The sequence below is a fragment of the Gadus macrocephalus genome, chromosome 19 (genome assembly GCF_031168955.1).
Source record: "Gadus macrocephalus chromosome 19, ASM3116895v1".
NCBI classification, from domain to species: Eukaryota; Metazoa; Chordata; class Actinopteri; order Gadiformes; family Gadidae; genus Gadus; species Gadus macrocephalus.
In genome coordinates, this window is record NC_082400.1 from 11447488 (window position 1) to 11469566 (window position 22079).

Consider the following 22079-nt stretch of genomic DNA (forward strand, 5'->3'; position numbering starts at 1 on the left):
AAAAAAAGGTAAAGCTGGAAAAACATCTACCACCATGTGGTACCACCCTCCCAAGTTGTAAATCTCCAGCCCAGTGTTGTTGCCAGTTTATCAGTATAGGCTGTAAACCACAGGATGGAGCCTAAGAGAGACCTGAAACCCTCTTCAGTATCTCCAGTAGCACCCAGTGGGCTACTGGTGATCAATATACACACCTGTAAGTTAAAACAAATCAACCATAGGATATAAACCAACAAGAAGTTGGGGGACTTGAGAATAAAATGAACAGCTTCAGTGCAAGATGACATCATGCTGTCTTAATTTAATGTTTGAGTCATAGATTTGATTGCAAATCAAATGAGATGGATATTTCTTAAAGAAAAGTGTTTTTGCAACTGAAAGACACACGCACACACGCACACACACACACACACACACACACACACACGCACGCACGCACGCACGCACGCACGCACGCACGCACGCACGCACGCACGCACGCACGCACGCACGCACACACACACACACACACACACACACACACACACACACACACACACACACACACACACACACACACACACACACACACACACACACACACACACACACACACACACACATACACTTCTTTCAGTTGTTATTCATTGGATCATTCTAGAGGTGGGCCCTATACAATTTCAATAAGCCTAATTACGTGTGTCTATGCCTTCAGGGAGAGCCTAGAGGCAATACATTTGTATTTAAGTGGATCTTCAATAGCCCGAGGTACATTGTTAGGCCAATATACGAATCTGTGTGAATGTCCTTAGTCCTAAATCTGTGTCATTGTCCGTCTTTGACAATGTCATTACGAAAAAATTGGAAAAGTTGCACTTGCTAAACAGTGTTTACCGTGTTTATCGGCCAATAGAGTATAGCCACGAATTGGGTGTGTTGAACTGGCATGTAACGTCACCATTGGAGGATCACCCTGACGAAGTGCTCTACCATTGGTCAAATGTTGTGCGTGGTGAGCAGTAATTGGTCGAGCAGGGCGAACCCCAGCCTCCAGGTACGCAAATATGAAGTGTGATAAAGGAGAGGTGGATAAGTTTGTGCCGCTCATTTTAGAAGGCACGCAGATGGTTTGTATATCTACCAACAATACGAGAACACTGAGTTTATATCGCCGCCGGAATGGGACGGTTTTGGATAGCGGGGTTGATCTTTGCTCTTCTTGCGTTCAGTAAGTATATTGATTATTTATTCAGGTATATTTCCGGCAACATCCTAAGGATAATTGGCCGGCGGGGATGCTGTCAGTCAATGAGATGCTATATCACACAACATGAGGGTACATTAAGCAGATAAATATAGAGCGTTTTTCTAATATTGCAATATCGATGGAGTGTTCTGTATCTTATTATGCCTTAAGGGCTGTGTTGTGTATCATTAAGGGCTGCGTAATAAGTGCATTTCTTAAAATAATTATAAAATCCCCACTGATACTGTATCTACTGTTCAAAAAATTACTGTTATTTCTATGTCCTATCAACCGAAACCAACAGAAAAAGAGAGAGCGCTGCTGTATGAACATTGATGAGTTAACTGACCTGTGTTTTCTACTCCCAAGCCGCCGTCAGGGCTGAGGATGATCTTGATATCGATGGGGCTGTTGACGAGGACCTTGGGAAGAGCAGAGACGCGTCGAGGACAGACGATGAGGTGGTCCACAGGTTGGTGCTCCCTGCTATGGAAACTTACTAAACACCACGCACACTGAATGGGATGAGAGAGAGAGAGAGAGAGAGAGAGAGAGAGAGAGAGAGAGAGAGAGAGAGAGAGAGAGAGAGAGAGAGAGAGAGAGAGAGAGAGAGAGAGAGAGAGAGAGAGAGAGAGAGAGAGAGAGAGAGAGAGAGAGAGAGAGAGAGAGAGAGAGAGAGAGAGAGAGAGAGAGAGAGAGAGAGAGAGAGAGGTTTATAAATGTAATGAATTGTATTATCTGGAAAGCCAAAGTTGTTTAGGAGTTAAAACATAATTACATGAAACCACCATCCTTCCATTGATGGAAGCTATAGTTCACAATGGGTTTGTGTAAATACCTGTTGAAGTGCTTGGCAATTGTTTGTAGATTAGGCCTGACCTTGGCAAAGTTATCTCCATTTGAGTGCAAGTGTATTGTAAATCCCCCACTGAGATGTAAAACCGTTGGTGGCTGAAGATGAATAATCAGTAGGTCGAATGTCGCGTTATCAAAAACAATTACCAATACAAATAATTTATGTAAGATAAGCAAGTCCGCTCTTTAACCTCTTGCACATGCAGGGTCTAATTGATGTGACAAACTCACAGGTGACTAGCTTGCTGATCCAAATCTTACTGTCAAGTAGTTACAAAAAGATTCAAATTTACTTTGGAAAAATGATTAAAAATGTTTAAATAAAAACATGTTTTGAATGAAAGGGAGGAGGAGGCGATCCAGCTGGACGGGCTGAACGCTGCGCAGATCAAAGAGATCCGGGAGAAGTCGGAGAAGCACGCTTTCCAGGCGGAGGTGAACCGGATGATGAAGCTGATCATCAACTCTCTGTACAAGAACAAGGAGGTGGGCGGCCTCCCTCCACACAACTCTCCAACACACCAACACTAGTGCTAAAATAGATTAGCTCTAAAGGACTCAGTTTTCCCTTCTTTAGGATAGACGAACATAATTTGTATTGTCCGCTTGCTCCGCTTGCTAAACAGTTATTATAAACCTTTAATAACTTGATTCAATCGGTTATGGGCACGTCAAAAAATGTCCATTACATTACTTCATGGCAACATGAAATCTCATCTGAGCGTAAAGATAACAAATCAACCATTAGTTCCGAAATGCAAAATCCCAAACTGTGCACCCACTATGTCACAACATCGGTTGAAATCCTCGGGCGTATGAAGCCGACCACTTCTCGTTTTTTAATGGATGTACATATGTGGCGCCGTGCACTCTAGATCTTCCTGAGAGAACTCATCTCGAACGCCTCGGACGCCCTGGATAAGATCCGGCTGATGTCGCTGACGGACGACGCGGCGCTGGGAGACATGGAAGAGCTGACTGTGAAGATCAAGGTGGGTCGCCCCGGTTAAACTCTCATTTAATCATTCATGTGTTCATTTGTCGACCTCCTGCTTTACATGGCGTCACTGGAACCCGTGTCAGAGGAGACCGACGGGGGCTTTTAGCCTGTCGTGAGATCAGCTGGGAGAGTGTGTTTGTGGGTTGGACGATTTCTTACATTTGCATTGCAAATAGTCCAGCTGCATCCCAGCATGGATGTTATTCTTTGAGGCTGAAGGCTGCAGTCACTTCAACCGCTTCTTTGTCTGTGTGGTCTCATGATGACTAATGACTGAAATCAGTATTACCAACAATGATTCCAAGCATCAACCTTTCCATTCCCCAAAACAATCACTGCAATCTTACCTCTACCCTATACATTTGTGGCAAAATTCTGTAAAAGGGCATTGTCAGTCTTCTTCCATCTTCCCTACCTTACTTTACCTGACCAGTTTTCACTAAACATCGATAGCCCAATCACAGGGCTGAACGCGGCCGCCATGTCTCATGCATTCTCAGAGTTAACAGAAGTCCCTGCTGTGCTCCCACCCAGGCGGACAAAGCCAACAACCTGCTCCACATCACCGACACGGGCGTGGGCATGACCAAGGAGGACCTGGTGAGGAACCTGGGCACCATCGCCAAGTCGGGCACCAGCGAGTTCCTCACCCAGATGACCGAGTCGCAGGGGGAGGACCAGTCCTCCTCCGAGCTGATTGGCCAGTTTGGCGTGGGCTTCTACTCGGCCTTCCTGGTGGCGGACAAGGTGATCGTGACGTCCAAGAGCAACAACGGCACGCAGCACATCTGGGAGTCGGACTCCAACGAGTTCTCCATCGCGGAGGACCCCCGCGGAAATACGCTGGGCCGGGGCACCACCATCACGTGAGTTGTCACGACGACCAATTTGAAAGACGACAACAATCCGGCACCAACCTTCATGTCGTCGGCATGCATCATCGTGACGTGCAGGAGTCGTTTGTGCGGTTGTTAACAATGTCGCACCAGCTTACTAGTTGGTGCGACACTTGCTAGCATTTTAGCACCATGTATGACACAATGGGAATACAGATATCAACCACCAGAATTATTGCACATGAATTGCTAACGCTGCTTTATTTGGGCTCCTCCCAGGCTGGTGATGAAAGAGGAGGCGTCAGACTTCCTGGAGCTGGAGACCATCAAGAACCTTGTGAGGAAGTACTCTCAGTTCATCAACTTCCCCATCTACGTGTGGAGCAGCAAGGTGAGGCCAACCCCATCCCCAGCCACGGGCCTCATTCCCCTAGTGGCCATGTTAGCTGTACTTGCTAGCTGCTATTCAAAGCAAGTGTTTAACCAAGATGGCCACTAGGCGGAAAATGTCTACATTGTCTACCTCTTACACATGTTTATTCAAACACATCCCGCGGTATTTCACCGAGCCACTGTATTCATGTCAGTGTCCATGAGAAGATGGCAAGCATAAGTCGACGGTTGGGTGCAATTGTTCCGCATTCCTGTTCAGACCGAGACGATTGAGGAGCCGATCGATGAGGAGGCCGAAGCCGAGAAGACGAAGGAGGGAGATGTGGAGGAGGATGAGGTGGATGTGGAGGAAGAGGAGGAGGACAAAGACAAGCCCAAGACCAAGAAGGTAGGCAGACATTTTTGTAAAACAATTATTTGCATATAAGATAATGCATACATCAAATCCCAGACAGGGAAACACGGTTGGCATAACAGCAAGTACAACTACAGAAAATATGTCTATATACAGGTAGTCGGTTGGTCAGTTGGTCAAAATATTACACGGAATTTGGCCACAGAATGACCAGAAAAAAAAAGTGTTTAATTATTTGATCATTTGTTTATTGGGTGTCAGGTGGAGAAGACGGTGTGGGACTGGGAGCTGATGAACGACATCAAGCCCATCTGGCAGAGACAGGCCAAGGAGGTGGAGGAGGATGAGTACAAGGCCTTCTACAAGACCTTCTCTAGGGTGAGCCCACCTCACCTCTCCCTCGACCCTCATCTCTCCCTACACCTCCTCACCTCTCTCTAATCCCCCTCCCCGCTCCAAAGACCCCCCTTATCTCCCCCTTGACTCCCACCCGCCTCTCAAGACCCCCTCGCCTCTTCCTAGACCCCTAGCATGCACCTATCTTACATTCGATCTGTGTTCAAAATACACCACATGTTCCTAAACCTCCCCTCTAATCTGTGGCCAGGACACGGAGGAGCCCCTGGGACACATCCACTTCACAGCGGAGGGCGAGGTCACCTTCAAGTCCATCCTCTTTGTGCCGGCCACGGCCCCGCGAGGCCTGTTCGACGAGTATGGCACCAAGAAGAACGACTTCATCAAGGTACGCTGCCGGACTTCTCGCCTGTGTCCGCCGATTGAGGGCGGGGTTTATACTGAGGCTGGCCAGGAACTCGGTCAGCTTCCTGTCGAGGTCTGGCTGTGTGGGGCTCTTACGGTTCAATGAATCATTGCAGGGTTTCCCCTTCCCTAAGTGATGTCGTGTTGTGTTTTTTTTTGTAGCTGTTTGTCCGCCGTGTGTTCATCACAGACGACTTCCATGACATGATGCCCAAGTATCTGAACTTCGTTAGGGGTGTGGTGAGTAGAATAAGGGTTATTTTTTCAACGTTGATGTATAAATAGCTTCTTTGTAGAAGCCGTATGAGTATTTACTTCCCCCCTTTTGAGTACTCTGTAATATTTATTTAACCTTCTCTCAATCAGGTGGACTCTGACGACCTTCCGTTGAACGTGTCGAGAGAAACACTCCAGCAACACAAGCTGCTGAAGGTGAGCAGCTCCCTCTATTTTTTGTTTTTTCTTTATGCAGGTCTTTGCCACAATGTGAAATTATGATTTTCACCACACATTACGAGCTTCAACGTTTGTTTTGGGGTTGAGTGAGTGGTGACATGAAGCAAAGGAAAGCCTTTTGATAATCATGCGTGATTTTATTCCCCTTTTTTGTGTGAAATAGAGAAACACAGAATGTTTGGATTGGAATGGAACGGAAATCATCCGATGTATTGTGTTGTTTAGTGTGTAGTTGGGGAAATCATGATCAAATAAACGTTCCCTTGCGGCCCACTCCCAGGTCATTCGCAAGAAGCTGGTGCGCAAGACGCTGGACATGATCAAGAAAATCGCGGAGGAACATTACAACGAAAAGTTCTGGAAGGAGTTCGGCACCAACATCAAGCTGGGCGTGATCGAGGACCACTCCAACCGCACCCGGCTCGCCAAGCTGCTGCGCTTCCAGAGCTCCCACAGTGAGGGTCTCACCAGCCTGGAGGAGTACGTGGAGCGCATGAAGGAGAAGCAGGACAAGATCTACTTCATGTCCGGCACCAGCAAGAAGGAGGTGAGATAACTGCCGTATCGTGGTAGTTAGCGAGGTGGTTAGCGTAGGTAGTTAGCGATCGCAGAAAGGACTTCCGATAGCACACAGCTTTCTGAACGTGATCGACTTCAATTTGTAGGGTTTAATTATAGGTAATTCGTGTTGTGCATTCGTTAACTATAATAAATAGATTGAAAGGGTAATTTGAACTATGGAGACCCAAGTTTGTCTATTCATGTTCATGTTCTCCCAGGGTTTTGGGAAATAATCTCTGAAATCTTTCTTTAAACAATTCTCTGTTACTTTATGAAGAGCATCTGTGAGAACAATACAAATTAGTTCCGGTGACTCTTCACAGAACAAAGTGAGACTTCATAGCAAAACCTCAACTCCCTAACAGCTGACAGATGGCTGTGGGCCTGTGGCCGATCTTTCTAACAACATACCCACAAATCGCCGCTCCTAAACCTCTCCGACAGCACCTCTCTTAAACTGTTCTTGTTCGCGGTGTCCAGGCGGAGGCGTCTCCGTTCGTGGAGCGGCTGCTGAAGAAGGGCTACGAGGTGGTGTACCTGACGGAGCCCGTGGACGAGTACTGCGTCCAGGCTCTGCCCGAGTTCGACGGCAAACGCTTCCAGAACGTGGCCAAGGAGGGCGTGAAGTTCGACGAGAGCGAGAAGGCCAAGGAGACGCGGGAGACGCTGGAGAAGGAGTACGAGCCTCTCACCACCTGGATGAAGGAGAAGGCTCTTAAGGACATGGTGAGATCATGTCTCTGTTCTTCATGGGCCTTATTCACCTGGTGGCCATTTGGCCACTCCCCCACTCAGCGTTTAACTTTAGAGCCACAATGCCCGCTAGGTGAATGAGGCCCGTAACAATCAAGATTTGAATGACCAGATTATTGATTCATTATTATATTATTTTTGAACTCTGTCTCTATTTTCTTGCAAAGTCTCATCCAATCTCCAGCAAAAGTGATGACATAATTACAATAATGACGAACATTTCAATTGCTCCAAGTATGACCAAAATCTGAATGTGTTTTCCATTTTGTTGCACGGAAATTGGATCTGTTCCCCATTTATGAGACAAAAGCTGACTTGTTTTGTTGTTTTGATTTTCTTTTGGGAATGTGTTTCCCCCTGCAGATTGAGAAGGCGGTGCTGTCCCAGCGACTGACCCGGTCTCCCTGTGCCCTGGTGGCCAGTCAGTACGGCTGGTCAGGAAACATGGAGCGCATCATGAAGTCCCAGGCCTACCAGACAGGCAAAGACATCTCCACCAAGTGAGCTCCCACTCCTGGGAAATGAGCTGAACTAAGGCTCAATTATTTCTTCATTTAGTTTCTTATTTATTTATTAGAAATGTCAGAATAGCATGTTGTCATTAAATAATGGGTTGATATTTTGAGGGGGGAGAGACCTTGCTGTTGTCATGATCATCATGATGGTATTTTGCCATATAAGCCAAGAATGCATGAGTCTTAAACTATACAAATATAACAATGAAAAAGGATTTATTTCACTGTAGTTTACCAAATTAAATAAAACAAATTATTAAAATATTGTAGATAGGGATGCAAATTATCGAGTAATTCATTAATCGATAGTTGTTTCATCTTATCGATCGATGATCGATTAATTGATAAGCGGCAATTCTTCTGAGAAGCTGAATTTCCTTCTGAATGTGACACATTTAGGTGATAATTCAACGAAGTCGTTTAGTTGTTGTACTTGCATTTAGGGCATTTAGCAGACGCTTTTATCCAAAGCGACTTACAATAAGTACATTTGTCATTTGTCGTCATTAACCAACTTAAAGTGGCTCCATACTGCACTCCGTTTTGCCCTCTTCATCGTGTGTCCCGCTTTTCGTTTGTCTTGTTCTGCTTCGCTTGTGTTCCCGCTTGTGTTCCCGCGTGTGCGTCAAGTACGTCTGGCGTCAAGCGCGCCCTCACGTGGATGGTTGGAAAATTACGGGTTAAAAATGCGATTAATTGCAAGTAATTTATTTTAATCGAGTAATCTCTTATCGACAATTAATCGATAATCGATTAATTGTTTGCCTCCCTAATTGTAGATATTGCGAAGGCATCAAGTCGGTACCGATCTAATCGTATATATCAATGTGGGGATATCTGACACCACTTTCTTCTCATCTTTTCAGCTACTATGCAAACCAGAAGAAGACTCTAGAAATCAACCCCAAACACCCTCTCATCAAGGAAATGCTCAAGAGAGTAGCGGTAAGTTCAATTCCTCCATAGTTATTCACAAACAGTATAATTTATACCAATTCTTTCATATTTCTCTGAGGTTGTAATATAATTATTAAGCTTCCTTTTTTTTCGATTTGGATCCCACAAGAGTTCCATCGCTACAACTGTACGGCATTTACACAAACGCCATCTTGCTTTATTGACCTATTGACCTCTTGACCTGTGCTTGGCCCAGAGCGACCCAGACGACCAGACGTCCTCCGACCTGGCGGTGGTGCTGTTCGAGACGGCCACGCTGCGCTCGGGCTTCCAGCTGGCCGACACCAAGGCCTACGGGGACAGGATCGAGCGCATGCTGCGTCTCAGCATGAACGTGGACGTGGACGAAAAGGTACGCAGGTCAAATGTGTATACTTTGTACTGATGAAGTGTCATTGACCCAGCCGTAGCCCAGGACTATGTGGGCCTTTTCTGCAGTGGTTTCCCTTATGGCTTTGTACCATGATTATAATCACAGGGAACCCTTTCCTAAACTCAACCATCTCTTACCTCATACCTCAACATTTTTAACCGTTTACCAATCTGTGTGACTCCCAGCCTCATAAAATTATTAAAAAATGATGTATAAATGATTGTTTTTTTTGTGGCCAGGTTGAAGAGGAGGTGGAGGAGGAGCCTGAAGAGGAGCAGGCTGAGGAAGAGGAGGGTGCGGAGGAGGACGTGGAGGAAATTAAAGATGAAGAGGAAGAAGTGGATCAGGTATTTATTTTTTCAACATGCTCATGCTGTACACTGTTCAATCTGCACAACCTTTACCAGTGGTGTTACCGTTTCCTTTGGGGGTATATATGTAAAAACTCTTTCTGTTTGTTTCTGTTCCCAGAGTGCGAAGATAGAGCTGTGAGAGGAGCCGGACTAACCTGGTCAGGGTGTGGGGGATCAGGGATCGGGGGGGGGGGGGGGGGCGCTATTTCAGGGATTAATATATAAAGACACTTTAGTAGGGTTCATCTGTGTTGTTTCTTTTTGCATTCAACATGACTGTAAATTTGTTAATATTTAACTGAGCAGTTATGGAGCGTTGCGCTTCCTTTCATGAGGGCCATTAAATGTGTTTGTAAGGAATCATCTTGGTCTTGTGTGGGTTCTTTCCTACTCTAATTACCTTCCTGAGAACATATGCGCATATTGGCCACGACATCAGCATGTATCAATCGCAGAGTTGATTAAGGGAAAGTGACCTTGCTGTTGGAAATAGTTCAAATATCTCTGCAAACAAACAAATAGAAACCACCAACATTATTTAATTTTCACATGAATCGAAATTGATGTCTTGATTCAGCTTCTGTCATCAATTTTCCAGATATGAGGATTCAATGAATCTTGCTGAAATCCTCAATAACGATCGAGTGTTATCAACGATTTCCTATGTTCTTTGGAAATGTATATAATATATATTGCCGTCTTGCTTACACTCTGAACAAGGCACTTATTTCTTAATACACTCATCAGTCACATTCCCTCAAGTTTGCATCGTGCAATGTTTCCTGACTGATGATTTTTTGTTTTCCACCGGTCAGCTTTTTCATTGCTCACTAGTGATTACAGCATTCCAACGCCCACATTTGAACCAAAATGGGTAACAGCCTTCAGTCTTCAGCTGTCGCTGTCGGGTCGCAGCAAGAAGAAGTTTCCTGTAGGGTCGGGGATAAACCACTTCTCCCACACGTCGAGGTGGACACTGGGGTATTTCCAGGGTTTGTAGAGGCCGTTCCAGTGCAGCAGGTTGGCTTTGTCGAGGACATAGCTGGGGTAGCTTGAGCTAGGACTCCATCCTAGTTGGGCAACAAAAAGGGTGATTCTACTTCAAAGCAACAATTGAAATCAATCACTATTGATAAAGTGCTTTTCAAAATGAGGGCCTGAAACACGTACATCATATGGTTTAATGTTTCCCTTCCTGTCATATAAAGCCTGCAATGGGCCATTTGGTACGATCAATTCAAATCCTAGGGTTATCTATGTTCTGAATCTGAACACGGTTGCTGGTTCTTCTTGAAAATCAAACCATATTACTTTTTTTTTTACTTTAATTTCATTTGGCAGATGCCTCTCTCCAAGGCGACATACAACATATTTGACAACAAACAGTAAAAATTACATTTATTACATTAAAAACAAGCAGTAATAATTACATAAAAAATAATTATATCCTAAGCCTTGAAGTCAGTTGTTAAGTTGTCTTAAATGCGTCAACCGCATGTCGTCGGCATGGTAACCCTCTCACCTAGATGCCGGACGTTCCAGGACGGGTCGATGGTGGTGTACTTGTTGTGGAAGACGATCAGCATGGGTGGGGTGGCCACGCCCCCAGCGATGGAGCTGCTGTAGAGGTTCTGCCTAGTTTGGGAGAAGGAGGGGGACTTATTCAACCAAAACGTTATGCCCCAAATCAAAAGGCCATGTCAGGTCCAATGTGTGTTTTGCTACGTTAATACTATAGGATTATATGATTCTCCTTCTACAAATATTAGGGTGCTTTTTGGAAGGGAAGAGAGAGACCAGGATAGTTGAGGTATCGACTCACCAGTCATCTCAAAGTTGAGGTTGTTGAGTCCAACCCATAGACGTGTGATTCTCAGACGTCTTTGCATGTTTCATTTATTTTGATCAAGTGCAGATGTAAAAACAACTAATGGGATACTTTTTGGAAAACTTTTTAAATAAGATTCCATGTGCATTGTCTGTATGAGAGTCCAAAGTTTAGTTTGGCAAGTGCAAAACAAAATTGTCTCCGCTTGAGTACATGGGAATACTCACTTGACGTTCTCCTCCATCCATTTCTCCAGCTGTTTGGTGATCTTCTGTTTCTTCCACTCCTGCATATCTGCCACAAAGACCCCAGGGTTGAAGGTGCAATCTCTGGGGTTGATGCCTAGGTCTCTCACTTCCTTCTTTCTGTAGTCCAGGAAACCCATGTAGGTCGTCTAGGAGATACATTTGAAGCACATATATAGTTTTTCTCATTTCACAGCTGTTACCTGTCTATCAGTCTATATAGCAGTTGTAAAAAATGCTCAGAGTAGGGGGGGGGGGGGGGAATAATCAGAACATGAGAAAACTGTGTTGTGTCTCTATTTAAAATTATTCAAGACACTAAATGAAATCAAAGGGAGACCGCACTCGCACTTGTTTTAATCCAGTCAAAAAGAGGCAATACCCAGGGTTTCACTATAGGGGGTGCTGTTGCGGCAGTTCCACTAGCTATGGTTGAACTTTAACCCGCTGACCTCACCCTTCATTTGTTTTCAGGTATCGATCATTCTGGGGCAGCAGGGCTGCCGGCTTCCCTGTAATCACTCCCCCAATTCAGTTTCACTAAGCAGAGGAAAGGTGTGCCGCGTTGGTGCTGAATCAGCAGTAACGACAGCCACCCTCATACGAGGTGACGGATGCAATAGCATGGGTTTGACCTAGAGTGACAATCACTTAATGCACACCAATCCCCCGCCTGGGGTTGGGCTTTGGTTCCACTTCAAACAAGCAGGGGACGACCAGCACTCACCTGCATACCCACACTGCGCACCATCTCGTGGGTGGGGGGCAGGTCACAGTCACTGGCGAAGGCAGCGGCATGGCCTGGCTGCAGTCGGATGCTGAACAGGTCCTTGATGTCGCCTGACGAGAGGAGCTTTGGTTGTTATCCCTTACTTACATCACTACTTACATCACTGTGTTCTCATATCATAAAAACTTTATAACGTTTATAAATTACATAGAATCCTATAGGACTCTTTTGTGTAAATGTTTGATGACGATGCAGCCAACTAAGACTGTGAAAAATATCCAAAAAGAGTATGAAATACTATAGACGTTATTATTCATTATGTTAGATATCAAGAGTCAAGATAGGATCCGAATAGGGAATACAATGAAATATTAAGGAAAACACTACAGCAGCCAAAATGTCCTTCGAGCCGGAGTTGAACCAGCGACCTAAGGATTACAGTCTTATCTCTACAGTCCTCCGCTCTACCAACTGAGCTATCGAAGGGGATACAGAAACAATCAGCCAATCCATTGAACACACACACACACACACACACACACACACACACACACACACACACACACACACACACACACACACACACACACACACACACACACACACACACACACACACACACACACACACACACACACACACGACTTACCTTGCACAATGACATCATCGTCCAGGTATATCAGTTTGTTGTAGTTAATGTCCAGCAGGGGTAGATAAAAGCGCACAAAATTAAGCTGCAAAGTAAGCAGACAATTATAATGGGTTGACTGCAGGGCTTTCAGTCATTAAGTGAAGAAGGCCCCATGTAGAATTATCTTCCCATTATGTCAACACAAAGTTGTGTCTATCATGTGGTGAACAGGGCCAAGCCGCAGGGTTTCAGAATCAGAAGCAGATGATCATCCAGACGATCCAGCGATTCACAACAACACATTTAAGTATATAAGAAAGGTAAAAAATCTATGTATGACAAATAAAGGTAAAAAACACAGATAAATAAGGTTCAGGGCTCACCGGGTGCAGGAGGTCCGGTCGGGATGAGTCCGGCTTCACCTTCCCGCTCAGAACCTTGGGGTTGAACTCCAGGATCTTGTACTTAATCCCCTTTAACGCGCTGCGCTCTATGTACTGCCTGTGGGAAATGAAAGGAGCAGTATAATTTAAACGGGTCTGTCATTTACTAAAGTGGCACTTATGACGAAGAAAAAAAAGGAAAACACGCCCGCTTGACTATAGGAATTGCAGCCTTTTCCAAAAGTCATGCTGGCTGAATCGCTGGCCTGAGGGGGCAGGAAAAAGGACTCGGGTTCTAGCCCAGAGTTTGGTGGGTTTGGGAGGAAACAACACAACACACATTTTATCAGAATGAGAGCAAGCTTGCTCACTCTCAAGTTACACACGCAGGGTAAAGAAAGACTATGGTTGTACTTGGAACCTACGACCACAACTGGGATTGTGTCACAATAGAATAAAGGAATAGTTATTTGGGAAAATAATAACACAATTTGATATACATATACCTTAGCTTTTAACGCATCTTCTTTTGCTAGTTTATGTACACATATTAATCAGGCATTAAAAAAACGTTCTCGGAAAACATTTAGATCGATTAATAGATCACGATACAAACCAAGCCCTGATCAATGAATGAACTAAACACCACTATTAGATAGGAGGAAAGCAACATATATGTTAAACAGGAGGACAAACCGTGTCAGTTGGATTGCTCCTTCAAGAGTGACGATGAAGAAGATCAGACTGGCATCTGTGTTGCTATGGACACTGTTGATGGTCGCCATGGCTGCGCCCATTCGATTTTCGGACGCGCATATCACCACAGGAATATCATTTTTGCTGTTGTCCTTATGTTCTACAAGAGAATTACACAATGAATACATTATACACTTAAAAAGGAAGTGAAGAACCATAATATTGTTGACATTGTTTTTAGAACATCCCTCCGGGGCTTAATTCTGAAACAGGGGACACTATTTTTAAACTATTTTGGGGCTTTCACACGGATCAGTAATTAGCCCAAGGCTAGGATAGCTCAGGGCTTATTGAGTGGGGGTGCAGGCCTATCAGAACCTTTCCCCGGGTGGGGGTTTACCTGTCTGTGGGTGCGGTGGTGGAGCCCCCCACAGCTTGCTGTGGAGCAGGACACACACCATGACCACCAGAAGCGTAAGGAGAGCGCGGTTCACTAAAGGAAACAGAGAAAAGACAACCTCAAACCATTATACCGATCACAAGAGCATGGGTTGGACATAAAGGAACATTTATTTATATAGCATCTTAGAAAAACCAACCAGGTTATTTTGTGCTGGTCCGATTTTACAGGAAAAATTTAGAATTGCATATCAAATACAGGAAAGAAATACAGATAAAGGAGACAGAAATAGGACAAATTAAAAACAAAATACAATTAAAACAAGAAAAATGAAACTTAATAAATCAAGTGCCATAAGCTAAAAAAAAGGCCTTTTAGAAAGATATTGTTTTGGTGTATGTATAGGTATATACCCATCATGTTGCATGAGTCATCAGTACACTCTGTAAAAAAACATTGAATTGTTGCTTTAAGAACAAAGATCACACAGGTCTCCTCAATGTCTGGGGACTGATACAAAAACATACACACGTTGCATAATCTTTTCCATCCGTCACTGTTTAGATGCAATGCTGCGCTTTTGTTTTTGCCAGTTGCCTATGAGGTCACGACAAAGAGACATGAATTCCCTCTCTAATCCGTGCTACAACCTTGATGAAACCAACTAACTGCTCCCCTTTCTGGTGGAGTACCCGGAAATAGGTCAGCAACAGCTGTTGACTGCACATACACAGACAGACACACACACATAAGCGCACACACCTACAGTCCAGATACACACAAACACTTGGTAAAAGTACTCACAAAAACACCATATCATGCAAAAACACATATGGAAATGGCTAGTGACAATTATTAACAATATGCAAACATGCATCCACATGTTGTCTGCTTATGCATGCACATCTGCACTACCTGAGAAACATACGAATACATGCATAAAACCAACACACACACGAGGCTGAAGCCGCATCTGAAACACATCTCCTGTTTCCCTTGTGCACCCGAATCGGTGCACGTGAAGGCACACATGCACATGTGGAGCGAGGGAGGCATTGGATGTTTTCCAAGCTTTGGTAGAACACTCCCACATGAGGTGTTTAGGGTTCTTTACCATGATGGCTCCTCCAGACGTCCTCAACAACAACTATTTACAACCGTAATATGATATGTTTCCCAGAAAAAACAGGGAAGATGTGTAGAGAACTGCAGGATGGGTTTCTCAATACCGGGACCAGAGAATGTCCAGGTCATTGCTGTCATAATATTTGTGGTGGGAATGTGAGTGTCTGTTTGAGAGGAAATACGCTGGCAAGGTAAAAAGTAAATTTCCGCTTCATGTTGTCCTCGAGGCTTTGTGGGTTTGAACCAAAGCCACCTACTTGCTTTGAAGATAATTCCAATATATCAATACAATATGTAGGGTTAGGGTTAGGGTTAACCCGTTTTTGCTCACCTTTTCTCAGAAGAGGCATATTTCATGTTGTCTACCGGGACCATCTGAACACAGAGTTGGAGAGAAAACAAGATAGAAATAATGTAGATAAGAAAGAAAGAAAGCATGAAAGCAAGTAAAATCGAACTAAGAAACCAGGCCAAAAATATCTGTAAACAGTCAATTATAAATTGGCTGTCCTTTGGCATTGCTTATATGATGTGTATCCAAGGATACGGCTATACTCAAAACAGATGTTAGGCAAAGAAAACAGCTGTAGTGTTCTGGCCAACCTCCATACCAATACAGTTAGTAATTCTGTTCACAATTAAGAAGAGAAGTAAAACATGGACAATAAAATGATGAGGTTGGAAACAGCAATGGAGAGTAATTCTATAACAAGACCAGCGACGTGAGTGGATGAACTCATCATTCACCGCCACCAGCACCAGACAACTGTTTACTGCCCATGTGGTTGGGAGTCTTGTTCAGTGTCTGCCTCAAGACAATCTACCCTAAAAAACGTGATTCTAATTGTTTCTGGATGGTGGTTTAATGTTGGTGTTTAAGTCTTACCAACGCCTTCTTTGGGGAGTTTCCTTTCCACTCTGGTCCCCTATAGCATATGTAGCTTTAATAGGGCTAGCAGGCTGCCCTGTGCATACCCATACACTTGGGAACCTTGAAACTGAATTACATTTAATTTAACTATATGTAAAATGTTACATTATCATTATAATTTGCTTTTGCAGATGATTGATTCTGCTATGGCACAAAAGAAAATAATTTGAAAGTCTGTCAATGAAAAGGAAACACCAAAATCATTATGAAAAATCAATGAAACACAGCTTTGGTCCAGTTCTCAATGCTTTTTGTTAGCGCGACTTGTCCCACTTTGTGAATCTGCATACATACTTTTTTCGATTTCTCACACGATGAGCTTCCAAAAAGCTGTTGCGTCGTAACTAAGGATTGATTACTTTGATTCCAAAAAAACATTGTCCTGATTTTAAGCACAGCGTTGGTCAGTCACACATACCCAAGAATTGGGCAATTCAACATGAGTGAGCAAGAGGGGTTTTTTGTTTGGCATTTTTCCACAACACGGTACAACGACACACGACGTCCTTTTCGCAAAGAGGAGATGTTCATGTTACAAATAACATTTGTGAAATGTTAGATATAGGCCTGCTTTACATTTCTGTTCATTATGTAGAATGCAATCATTGATTGCATTCTACATATTTTAGGCTACTCAGAAAATAACAACATTTGAATATCAAAATTATGCAAACATTGTGCTGGCCTAAAGTAAGCTTACGCATTTCAGTTAACTAGGCCTACTGACAACACAGTCTACTTCACCAATCAAACCCAAATATGGTCATACTTTGGTAGTTATTTTAAAGCCAAACTGCTGAAATAATTGCCTACTAAATCGGCCATGTCTATCAACTAGATCATTAATAAGAACAATTCACTTGGAAAAAATAACCAACTATATACTCCCTTGATGTCTGATTAAAACAATTCTCAATGTCAAGCATTTTCATTTAATAATAACTTACCGCTGAGAAACGTGCCAGCCAATTCGCCTTATTTCAATAACTGTTAACCCCATTCGGTTAAGTGAAAACCCCATAAAACATAAAACAATGAGTCTGCCTTTTTCTGTTCTCTCTCCTCTCTCTCTCGCCACCTCTCCTTCTCTCTCCCTCCACGTCTCCACCTCCCCCCTCTCCCACCCTCTCTGCAAGAATCTGGCCTTGTTTCCAGATGTTACTCATCCTCCAGAACTGGGCATTATATCTTGCGAGAGTATAAGGTTCTGTGTTCACAACTTGCGTGTGATTGCATGAGGTCCCCTGACCATTTCCTACATATTGAGTAGCCCACCCCCCAAAAAACAATTGTAATGTAGATGTTTGACCAAAACATTCATATATGTCCAACGAATGAGGCTACATAGCATCTAATAACATAAACATTGAGATTTTCATTTGTTTGTTAAGTTATCAAACCTTCAGATGCCCAAACGGAAATTATTATATGAACTACAATCCCCATAACGCTGCGCCTACGAAAGGGCCGACAAGAGTTTCGCCCATAGGCTATATTTTGTATTTTAATCAATCTTAAAGAATGAATAGTGATCAAGCACGGATACAATATAAACACTTTATAGACCAAGATCAGTTACGAAACCACCAAAGCCTTTTTTATTTAACAATTAAAATATCATATCTGAGAGTTCATTCTATTGGAGGCGTATGATCGGCCATCGAATATTTGTCCCACAGCCAGTGATGTTCTGTCAGACGGCATGATTAAAACCAACAGCTACAAGAGATACACAAAATACTGAAGTTAAAACTTTATGTGCGATTGAAGCACGAGTTCTATAGTAGATATGAAAGAAAACGCATGGAGCGTTTTGGTAAAGCTTACACAGGAGGGACAACTATCTGCACTCAAACAACAACTAGCATCCAGCGATGCCGCACTCGCTGTCAACGGGAAACACTTCGGGAGTTCTGGAGATACCTTACTGCACTATGCCGCCCGCCACGGACATTTGCAAGTAATGGAATTCCTAATCAAGGAAATCGGAATGGATATAGAAGTGTACAACAGCGATTATAAAAGACCGTTGCACGAGGCTGCGTCCATGAGTCAAATTGCCTGTGTGGTGTATTTGCTTAATAACGGGGCCAAAGTCGATTGTTTAAAAAAGGCAGACTGGTGAGTCAAAAAAGAAGTTGACTACTATTTTGTTCGAAATATTGGATTGTACAATTGTTTTATTAGAAAATTGGATGCATCTATGCACAAATTCACCGCCTTCGATAGCTCAGTTGGTAGAGCGGAGGACTGTAGTGGCTAACAGCTGAAATCCTTAGGTCGCTGGTTCAAATCCGGCTCGAAGGAATTTTTGTTTACGTGTTACGTTAAACCGATCACAAATATTATTTGATTTTTCAGGACCCCTCTTATGATGGCGTGTACTCGCCGAAGCCCCGAGGTCATCCAAGAGCTACTTTCACAGGGAGCGGACCCCTTTTTTAAAAATAAAGATGGTTGGAACTGTTTCCACATCGCATGTAGAGAGGGAGATCCACTGGTCGTGCAGCACCTCCTACAGGTTGCTCCTTGTGTGTGGAAAACCGAGAGCAAGATTCTCAGGACACCGCTGCACACTGCAGGTAAAGTATATCTGGTAGGTATAATGAGCATAGGTCGCTGAGCAATTAACTGGAACGATGTTATGTTGGGCAAAACACATGTATATTGTAAAATTACATATTACTGTTTAATTTGAAGCAACACTTTTGAAGTGTCTACTAAACCCATATGGGTTTTAACTGCAAACCATTTAAAAGCAACTTTACAATTGACCTCCAAGGCACTTAAGTCACAAACAAATCTAGTTCTTTACACTAAGACAGCCACCCGGCCTCTGTTGTGCATAATTATGTTTTAATTCTGTCTTTTCTGATTGTTTCACAGCTATGCATGGTTGTGAGGAGGTTGTAAACATATTGCTGCAGAGGTAGGCCTTTCCCCGATTGGTTTCGTTGCTATGAATTATTTTAAAGCCCCCACTGAGGGCATTTTTTTTAGTTAAAATGCACCACAAGTGCTTGAAACATTGCAAATGAATCCACTTGCTAGAATGTGTAAAATGGAATAGAACTTTAGTGATTTACCCATATTTGTTTGCTAGCTTGGCTCATATAGAAACTGGTAAACATACATATTTGTTTTTACTATTACATTATAATAAGCTATTATGTGTGATTATAATTTTTATAATGAAAAACTGATGGGCTTCTTCCAGATGTGGCTATATTTCAGAGAGTGCAGACAGCTGTGGGGTCACACCTTTCATGGACGCGGTTCGGAACGGACACATAGCCGTGGGAAAAATGCTTCTCGAGATGCATGGGGTACATAACATTGTAGACTCTTATCCAGCATTCCTAATACGTTATAGCAGTACTCCCTCTGAGTTTTTTTGCTTCCTTGTTTCATTGATATTTTACTGCAGAAGAAGTCATTTGCGCAAGGGATGAAACTTTTTCACAGTTTACAGCTTAGAGTTTGGGTTCACTCATTTTGGGCTTCGGGAAACAGCCACATGATTGGTCTAACCAAAATGAAGCGAAATAAAGTGAAACACCTAGTTCACCCAATTTGAGCATTTCTACCATCAGGCTTTATATATTAATCTAAAGTGGGATTTATTAGACAAATTACATTTATTTTGTAGTAGAAATAAGGTTCTAAAAGTGTGTGTGTGTGTGTGTGTGTGTGTGTGTGTGTGTGTGTGTGTGTGTGTGTGTGTGTGTGTGTGTGTGTGTGTGTGTGTGTGTGTGTGTGTGTGTGTGTGTGTGTGTGTGTGTGTGTGTGTGTGTGTGTGTACGTATATGTACGTATGTGATAAGGCATCTCCGACCGCATCTGATAAACTGGGGTGTCAGTCCATACATCAAGTTGCAGTAACTGGCCAAGAGGAGGCACTAGAGTTCCTTGTGAAGGAACTCAAGGTTGACGTGAACCAGACAGCGACTGGTCTACAGCTTACTGCTCTGCATTATGCTGCTAAGGTCAGCCTGAAAAGCCTTGTTTTCATGCTTTTTTGTTTTCAGTTAAATTTATCAGTAGGTGTTACTTTGACGTGCTAATCTGTTGTTTACAGCGATTTTCTTCACATTAGATTCAAAGATCTGGAGGGCAGAATAAAATGAAAAACATAACAGTATCTTAAGTAAATATTATAAATTGACTATTTTATGACCTCAAGTTTCATCCCTAATTGTACGATCACTTATTTAGCCTCTGTCCTGATCTCAACGCACTCAATTCTATTCTAAAAATCATTAGCAATTCAGCCTTTAATCAGATTACTTGAAACCAGATTGGAATTTTAAACAAATGAGACCTGCAGACTACAAATAACATGTATTCTCCTTTCATTAGAGATATCCTTTGTGTTCATTTTCAGGAAGGACACACCGGTACCATAGCAACACTGCTGTCTCTTGGAGCAGATTTACATGTGAAGGACAAGAAGGGGAGAAGCGGTAGAGAAAATACTATGTTCACTGTTCCACCATGACCATGATCTACCACTGTTCAATGGACAAATGAATAACATCACTGTGAATAGAATTGAATAGAGAGCTGAGTCACTTGAGTACTTCACTTTACAACCACGGTCTGTTAACAACCCTGTCAGGTACTTGTCATGTGAGCACTTGTTCCTCTAGACTGCTGGTTTAAAGAAGAACTGCTTGATTACACCAGGATAGGCTTATTGGTTTTAAGAACATGGATTTTTAGTGGTTCTAAGACTGGTGTGCCTTGAGAACAGTTTAGGTGTAGGTGACTTAGCTAATTGAATTGAATTCAAATTCCTTTTATAGGTTACCGCAGCGATAGTGAGCTAGCGAAAGATGTATTTAAAGTAGGTCCAGTTCCTGTTCCTTGTAAGATTTATAATCTTTTTAATTGTAACACTTGATGAAAGTTCTTGATCCATTTTAATGCATATTTTTGGCCAATAATGCAATTCCTCTTCCTTACTATCTCCAGGGAAATTAACATGGCAATAAGGGGTTTATGTGCATTTTTCATAATCTTCCCTGCATCTTCCAGTTGGGGTAGCTTGCATATTTGGTTGGGATCGTGGTGTGCCTTAGCCCCAAAAAGATGAAGAACCTCTGATCCGTTTTATAAAATACAACATAGTCAGCTTACAATGTCGAAACACACACACACACACACACACACACACACACACACACACACACACACACACACACACACACACACACACACACACACACACACACACACACACACACACACACACACACACACAGTTCAACCACAAAGGTAAAGTGTTATAGTGTACACACTGGAGCCAGCAACAGCTACACAAGGACACCCTATTTAGTGACCACAATAAACACACTCTCCCACTTCTTGTCTGTTCGACCACCAGCTCTGCACATGGCCTCCATTGGTCAGCATGCGGACGCGGCCAGGACCCTTCTACAGCTGGGCCTCGGGGACTCTGAGGATGCGTCGGGCACCACGGCACGTCAACTGGCCAAGAAACCAGACATACTGGGAGTGTTTGAACAGGAGCAAGATTGAATAAGCTAGAAACTAAAAAAAAACGGAATGTAAATTGATCCACTGTGTTAAAATTGTAAAATAAAATATGTAATGTAAAACTAAACAGTGAAGTATGTGATGATTTGTTTCCTAATAAATGTACATGATTATACAGGATTAATGAATACATTGCTTGGGTCGCTTGGATTAGACT

The 22079-nt window shown here is 43.1% G+C and overlaps 3 protein-coding genes and 2 non-coding genes across 8 annotated transcripts; 3 read left to right on the top strand and 2 right to left on the bottom strand.

The window, feature by feature from the left end:
- Nucleotides 1-1046: 1046 nt before the first annotated feature.
- hsp90b1 (heat shock protein 90, beta (grp94), member 1) lies at nucleotides 1047-9754 on the top strand. Its single transcript, XM_060038652.1, has 18 exons — nucleotides 1047-1207; nucleotides 1595-1697; nucleotides 2425-2566; nucleotides 2956-3072; nucleotides 3615-3946; nucleotides 4196-4307; nucleotides 4569-4697; nucleotides 4926-5042; nucleotides 5272-5409; nucleotides 5589-5666; nucleotides 5793-5858; nucleotides 6163-6429; nucleotides 6924-7169; nucleotides 7560-7696; nucleotides 8578-8656; nucleotides 8865-9020; nucleotides 9281-9388; nucleotides 9513-9754. The coding sequence occupies exons 1-18, from the start codon at nucleotides 1159-1161 to the stop codon at nucleotides 9531-9533; spliced, it is 2397 nt and encodes a 798-aa protein (XP_059894635.1). The 5' UTR covers nucleotides 1047-1158; the 3' UTR covers nucleotides 9534-9754.
- Nucleotides 9375-17506, bottom strand: glt8d2 (glycosyltransferase 8 domain containing 2). 3 transcript variants are annotated; one of them, XM_060038655.1, is made up of 10 exons: nucleotides 17311-17506; nucleotides 15764-15807; nucleotides 14308-14400; nucleotides 13908-14067; nucleotides 13212-13329; nucleotides 12847-12931; nucleotides 12195-12307; nucleotides 11450-11616; nucleotides 10917-11029; nucleotides 9375-10464 (listed from the first exon to the last, which is right to left on the bottom strand). In XM_060038655.1, exons 2-10 carry the CDS (start codon nucleotides 15780-15782, stop codon nucleotides 10286-10288), a joined length of 1047 nt encoding a protein of 348 aa, XP_059894638.1. In that variant the 5' UTR covers nucleotides 15783-15807; nucleotides 17311-17506; the 3' UTR covers nucleotides 9375-10285. The 3 variants fall into 3 exon arrangements, with proteins under 3 accessions (XP_059894638.1, XP_059894637.1, XP_059894636.1); XM_060038654.1 differs by lacking the exon at nucleotides 17311-17506 and adding an exon at nucleotides 16319-16378; XM_060038653.1 differs by lacking the exons at nucleotides 15764-15807; nucleotides 17311-17506 and adding an exon at nucleotides 15265-15692.
- On the bottom strand, nucleotides 12598-12683 carry trnay-gua (transfer RNA tyrosine (anticodon GUA)). Its single transcript is given in 2 exon segments — nucleotides 12598-12633; nucleotides 12647-12683. It is a non-coding gene; the product is annotated as a tRNA-Tyr (tRNA).
- Nucleotides 17507-18014: 508 nt separating the features above from the next.
- On the top strand, nucleotides 18015-21989 carry ankrd16 (ankyrin repeat domain 16). 2 transcript variants are annotated; one of them, XM_060039134.1, is made up of 7 exons: nucleotides 18015-18484; nucleotides 18725-18945; nucleotides 19250-19292; nucleotides 19581-19689; nucleotides 20188-20349; nucleotides 20748-20826; nucleotides 21750-21989. In XM_060039134.1, the coding sequence occupies exons 1-7, from the start codon at nucleotides 18153-18155 to the stop codon at nucleotides 21902-21904; spliced, it is 1101 nt and encodes a 366-aa protein (XP_059895117.1). In that variant the 5' UTR covers nucleotides 18015-18152; the 3' UTR covers nucleotides 21905-21989. The 2 variants fall into 2 exon arrangements, with proteins under 2 accessions (XP_059895117.1, XP_059895118.1); XM_060039135.1 differs by lacking the exon at nucleotides 20188-20349.
- trnay-gua (transfer RNA tyrosine (anticodon GUA)) lies at nucleotides 18583-18670 on the top strand. The gene is given in 2 exon segments: nucleotides 18583-18619; nucleotides 18635-18670. It is a non-coding gene; the product is annotated as a tRNA-Tyr (tRNA).
- Nucleotides 21990-22079: the final 90 nt, after the last annotated feature.

What these genes read in the sequence shown, in the direction of transcription:
- hsp90b1 (XM_060038652.1), top strand. Translation starts at nt 1,159, where the DNA reads ATGGGACGGTTTTGGATAGCGGGGTTGATCTTTGCTCTTCTTGCGTTC. An exon ending in AGCTGACTGTGAAGATCAAG is followed by an intron (nt 3,073 to 3,614) that starts GTGGGTCGCCCC and finishes GCTCCCACCCAG; the next exon opens with GCGGACAAAGCCAACAACCT. An exon ending in TGAACTTCGTTAGGGGTGTG is followed by an intron (nt 5,667 to 5,792) that starts GTGAGTAGAATA and finishes TCTCTCAATCAG; the next exon opens with GTGGACTCTGACGACCTTCC.
- glt8d2 (XM_060038653.1), bottom strand. Translation starts at nt 15,424, where the DNA reads ATGGTAAAGAACCCTAAACACCTCATGTGGGAGTGTTCTACCAAAGCT. An exon ending in GACCGGACCTCCTGCACCCG is followed by an intron (nt 12,932 to 13,211) that starts GTGAGCCCTGAA and finishes CTTACTTTGCAG; the next exon opens with CTTAATTTTGTGCGCTTTTA. An exon ending in TGGATGGAGGAGAACGTCAA is followed by an intron (nt 11,030 to 11,449) that starts GTGAGTATTCCC and finishes CTCCCAAACTAG; the next exon opens with GCAGAACCTCTACAGCAGCT.
- ankrd16 (XM_060039134.1), top strand. Translation starts at nt 18,153, where the DNA reads ATGAAAGAAAACGCATGGAGCGTTTTGGTAAAGCTTACACAGGAGGGA. An exon ending in TGTTTAAAAAAGGCAGACTG is followed by an intron (nt 18,485 to 18,724) that starts GTGAGTCAAAAA and finishes TTGATTTTTCAG; the next exon opens with GACCCCTCTTATGATGGCGT. An exon ending in GGACAAGAAGGGGAGAAGCG is followed by an intron (nt 20,827 to 21,749) that starts GTAGAGAAAATA and finishes TTCGACCACCAG; the next exon opens with CTCTGCACATGGCCTCCATT.